General features: G+C 36.0%; 1 protein-coding gene across 1 annotated transcript; it reads right to left on the reverse strand.

The window, feature by feature from the left end:
- Positions 1-590: 590 nt before the first annotated feature.
- Positions 591-3,525, reverse strand: LOC131034114 (auxin-responsive protein IAA30). Its single transcript, XM_057965503.2, has 5 exons — positions 2,239-3,525; positions 1,824-2,044; positions 1,338-1,473; positions 1,131-1,192; positions 591-1,038 (listed from the first exon to the last, which is right to left on the reverse strand). Exons 1-5 carry the CDS (start codon positions 2,439-2,441, stop codon positions 1,016-1,018), a joined length of 645 nt encoding a protein of 214 aa, XP_057821486.1. The 5' UTR covers positions 2,442-3,525; the 3' UTR covers positions 591-1,015.
- Positions 3,526-5,266: the final 1,741 nt, after the last annotated feature.

A 5,266-nucleotide genomic window follows, 5' to 3' on the forward strand; every position in this document is an offset into this window, starting at 1 on the left:
AAACAAGACAATCAAATTCATATATTAATTCTAACCCAAAATTAATATCTCCAAATAAATAATGAATAAACTGTAAAACAAATCCAAAATATTAAAATATATAAAATTAAATTCAAATTGTTTTACCAACTTTTGTACAAAACTAACTATTTATACACTAATCATTACATATATTTTTCACCCTTAATTTATATTTATCTTCCTCTAAAAAAACATCAAAAAGATTACAAGTTATGTTACTACATTTTTGTGAAATATGAACACAATTATATATAAAATCCTCCATCAAAATTAATACTAGCATATCTATATTTTGAAAATTTTATGTAATATGCATCAGTAAATACCATTTTCAAAAAGACAACCCTAAATATAATTGAACCCTGCAATTGTTCATTGTCATTCCATCACAAATCCTAATTATACAATGTTGAAAAGAACAGTTGCCCTTGAAATCGTTTCACAAAGACCAACTCAATTCTATAGAATAATGCATAAAGCCCATTAATCATAACAATCTCCTCTACAACCGAGAACACCCGATAAAGGGCCCAATATTAACTGAACAAATTGATATAAAATCCTCCATCAAAATTAACATCACGATTAATATATACATCAAGTTTTACATTTTGGAATGAAAATAGCCATCTTAAGCTATGGTGGATGAACCCTCCAAATTCCATCACAAACCATAACAAATGAACAGGCGGCCAAAAAAATCATAGGAAACAGTAAGTCAGGGTGAACGGGTGCGCAACTTTCAGCCACCACTCCATAAACATGGTCTACCCGAAATGCCTTACATATTTAACCATGTTATTAAATGCTATTTCCAGAAGCCCCCAGATGAAAACTGCAAACAGGAAGTACGTTCTGCTTATGCTTCTTATCACAAAGATCTTCGTTGTCCTCCTCGTGGAATGATCCAGGCAAAACAGAGAGCTTAAAAAAATGCTTCGCAATCCATTGTGAAAGTGCTTTTGCACTTGATCGCTCATGCCCACTCCAGTCTTCAACAATTGCCATGCCCCTTGCCTAAAAAACCATCCAAAAATTATTGGTAAATACACAAACTAATTATGAATCTATACTCGATTTAATGGGTGTAAGAGAGTTTTGTAACATACCAAGGCCAATAGCTTCTGATGCCTTCATTATTCGCATTCTTTTGCAGGAATCCACGAACATCCTGTAACAAGAAGCAATTCATCAATCCATCAGCACTTTTCTCTTCTAGGCTCTTACATTGGGTGAAGAGAACATTCTAATATAAGTTAGTTAAAGTTCACTGTGTGTTGTTTAAGCCAAAATCATTGAAGGGTTGGTAAACTTACTCCCATGGCACATCGCCCACCAACATCAAATCTCCATCCTTATCTTCATAGGTGGGTACATACTCTGATCCATTCAACAGATCTGTCAACTTGCTCTCACTCAGCCCATGCTGTTGGTAATGTGATCCGCATTGCCCTGAAAGATGAACCCTCATTATAATTGATACAAGTTTTCCAGAGTCTATGTAGTAAGTTTAAAGATTAAAAGATTATTTCTCAGATTAGCTGTGTTTGTTTTTGTATCAATGTTTTGGACATCTATCAGAACAATTTTAAAAAGATCCTCTTTCTGGTGATGATCTGTTCTGAGTTTGTTCCGAAACATGAATAATATATATACACAGCTTTTTCTAGCTTTACACAAAACATCAAGATAAAAGCACAAAACTGATTCCAAAAACCATATTTCAAGCCCTAATTATATCTGTTTCGTTTGCATATATGTCAAGTATAAAGAAGAATGCACCCACATATGCATATACATACCCATGGTGAAGCAGCTGAACATTTTTTCCAGTGCACAGGACAGCTCATGATAGCTGCTGTACATTTTTAGGTCAACCTTTCTGAGATATGGAGCTCCATCCATGCTCACTTTCACGTAGAAAGGACTTGATGTGGCCTTCTCCCCTGCAAGCTTTGAAGCAACTGGAGCCAGACTAATTTTCCTGAACGATCTCACAGGTGGCCACCCCACAATCTGTGCCCTGCAAAACCATATATTTAGATACACAAGCTCTATGAGACTGACAGTCTATACACCCCACCTCAACAGATAAAAAAACTGCAGTTTTCAGAGCATTAATGGAATTTTATTTTGCTAAAACTCATATTAACCATTGAAACATTAAAGTTCATGTTGATGCTAAAATAATCTCACAAGATCTAATAGAATATTTACTTTGGAGGAGGCGCAGTGGCTGGATCAGCCAGCACAGTTGTCTGAAGGGAGGCCGAGGGCGAGGCCTCAACGACCTCATCATGTGATGACCGTCTCTTTTGTCCCCCTGCAATTCCAGGAAGTCCCAGCCGAAGCTCTGTTTCCATCAACTCCAAATTCTCTTCTTCATAGGTGCATCGTGAATGCTGGATAGATGCTGCCATTCTTGAGATTGAGATTGCTTGACAACACTTGGATTGCTGTGTTGTGTTCTTGTTATGGGTAGATTGAGAATGCTTGAACAACAACAGTAGGATTGCTCTGTTCTTTTAATGGGTAGATTGAGATTGCTTGAACAGTAAGATTGCTGTTGCTGTGTTCTTGTAAATGGGCAGATTGAGATTGCTTGAACAACACTAGGATTGATGTGTTCTTGTAATGGGCAGATTGAGATTGCTTGAAAAGCACCAGGATTGATGTGTTCTTGTAAACGGGCAGATTGAGAAGGATTGATGTGTTCTTGTAATGGGCAGATTGAGATTGCTTGAAAACCACTAGGAATGATGTGTTGGGCAGATTGAGATTGCTTGAAAAGCACCAGGATTGATGTGTTTTTGTGATGGGCTGATTGAGAATGCTTGGACAAAACATGGATTGCTTAGCTGTGTTGTTTTAATGAATGGTTCCCTGTGGTGTGTAGCACATATTAATACACCTCACATGCCTGGTGGAGTCGCTCATCATAGCGCTCCCGTTGACCCTGTTTCCATGGGGTCACGGTCACATGACCGCGGCGGCTCCGACAGGTCAATGAAGGGCGATGTGACCATGAGCTGAGGGGAAGGGGTCTTGGCGACCCGGCGACAAGGAGTAAAGTCGGCCGGGGAATCCGGGAGGCAGTGGGACCCATGTGACCAGGAGCATATGGAGATGTTCCTTCTCTGACAAGTCCCATGTGCCCACCGGGACAAACATTGCATGTGCCCCTGCAATATGCCATCTTCATCCCAAACAGCCTGAATCGATTCGCCTTGATTCCCACCACTCGTTTTTAAATTTCCTTACTCAATCAATTATAACAGCAGACAAGTTACGGAAAATATTTCGAGCTATCTGCCCCTGTAAAAAGAATGCATTCTTTTACTTATAATAACAATTTTCTGGTTCCAATCCTGATTCAATTACTCAACATGTTTGATGACGTAAATATAATAAGCCCTAAAGTTTAACGGAATCTAGGTCTGTGAATAAAATATACGACTCACACACTACCCAAAAGATTTCCATGGATCCATATCTGCTGCATTATCCTTGGTAAACCCCGACCGCCGAACACCTTTATTGAAATCTGATGATTTGAAAAAGTTCCGTCTCCCAACGGAAGCACAGCTTGGGAAATTCTATCATTTTTATTCCCTCCCATTTATCCCTACACCACCATGGATGGTCTATCAGGGTTTTTCTTTTCTCTGTTGTCTCTTTTAACTTTCTCTTGCACTTCTCTCCTCTCTATGTAATTGTTACAATGGAAATTGTTTATTTTAAATTTATTTAGGAATTCTTTTTTATAGAAGATTTTTTATCTACAAAATCTTTTCAGTGTTAGGGGATATCCACCGGAGCATGATTTCAGCTTCATCGTTTATTATATTGAAGTCTTGCACTCAACAAAAGTTAGATCTGGTAAGCACATAAAAAGCATTCAACTTATTTTTATCTAATGAATGATATCTATAGACACCTAAAATTGTCCTAGTCTAATTATTTTATCTTAAACCTTCTATTAATTAAATAGATTATTTATTTATTTCAATAAGCTTTTTCTAACTTTTGTCCCATTTAAATTTATTTCAATTATCTTTTTTCTAAATTAAATAAATATTTTATTTATTTAATTAGCTCTACCTCTTCTACTAATTAAATAAATCTTTATTTGTTTATTTAATTCATTAGTTTTTCTTCCTCCATGACATTTGTCATTCATCTTTTAATTTACCTTTAACCACAATTCTAATATTTTCTTATTTACCTGCCTTCTAATTTGAGCTGACCATTTATCTTTCCACCTCTTAATCCTAGTCTTCCATTTTTAGGGTGTTTTCTATAAAAGATGATCATTTTCCTATCCTTTCATATAGGAACCATTCAATCAAGCATCTACACTGTCGAATTGCATGTACAACCATAATCCATTCTCTATTGAACTCTTGTGCACAATACAAATATGAGAGCAACCATAATCAATATCAAGCAAGATCAATGGAGATAGGAAACAATCGAGATCAAATTTTAATAAGCATGTGAATGGTATAATCTTTCATATTTGTTGTTTTGCATGTTTTTAGGTTCTTCATTGGTGTATGGTGGATTTCATTGTAAAACTAGGGTTTTATGTGGTTGAATCTTATTAGGTTTTACAATAATTTGGATTCTCAATTCCATCGTATACAATACCTATTAATTGAGATTAGGGACAGGCCATCCACTCCCTTCTTCCCCTATACTCTTTCAAGGGAGGTCACAAGTTCAAATACTGTAGGGAGTAAGGTATGTACAGCCTGTTTGTAGCATAGTTAGGTGTCTTTTGCATAGAGTACAAGGTAGTCTTATATACTATAAGTCATTTTGTAGAGCCAAAAATAGATCATCTGATATTGTGGACTAAAAATGATCCATTTCCATCTCTATTGCCTCACTCTACATTGGGTTTGTGTATCTATCATTCATTCATTGCTCACATATTTTTTGTTGAAAAGTTGGTATATAATGAACGATTTTTAGTTGATTCTATTTGCTTTTCTTCTCAAGGATTACCCCCAATCCTCATTTTATCTATTTTTAACTTAGATTTAGATTCACAATCTATGCAAACTTGACTAAAGTTGATTGAGTGATATGTGAAAATCAACACAAAATTATGAAGATTCAAATTCAAATTTGAGGTCGACCTAACCCTTCCTACTAATTGTTAGGAGCCAACTTGAAGTACAAAGTATTTCACTTACTACCCTTTAAGATGTACTAGCCCTATTTTTTTATCGATTATACG

This window comes from Cryptomeria japonica, chromosome 10 (genome assembly GCF_030272615.1).
Source record: "Cryptomeria japonica chromosome 10, Sugi_1.0, whole genome shotgun sequence".
Classification (NCBI taxonomy): Eukaryota; Viridiplantae; Streptophyta; class Pinopsida; order Cupressales; family Cupressaceae; genus Cryptomeria; species Cryptomeria japonica.

Coding starts and splice junctions, on each gene's coding strand:
- LOC131034114 (XM_057965503.2), bottom strand. CDS start 2,441: ATGGCAGCATCTATCCAGCATTCACGATGCACCTATGAAGAAGAGAAT. Junction 2,045..2,238: donor GCCACTGCGCCTCCTCCAAA/GTAAATATTCTA, acceptor ATGGTTTTGCAG/GGCACAGATTGTGGGGTGGC. Junction 1,474..1,823: donor GTTCAGCTGCTTCACCATGG/GTATGTATATGC, acceptor TTCATCTTTCAG/GGCAATGCGGATCACATTAC.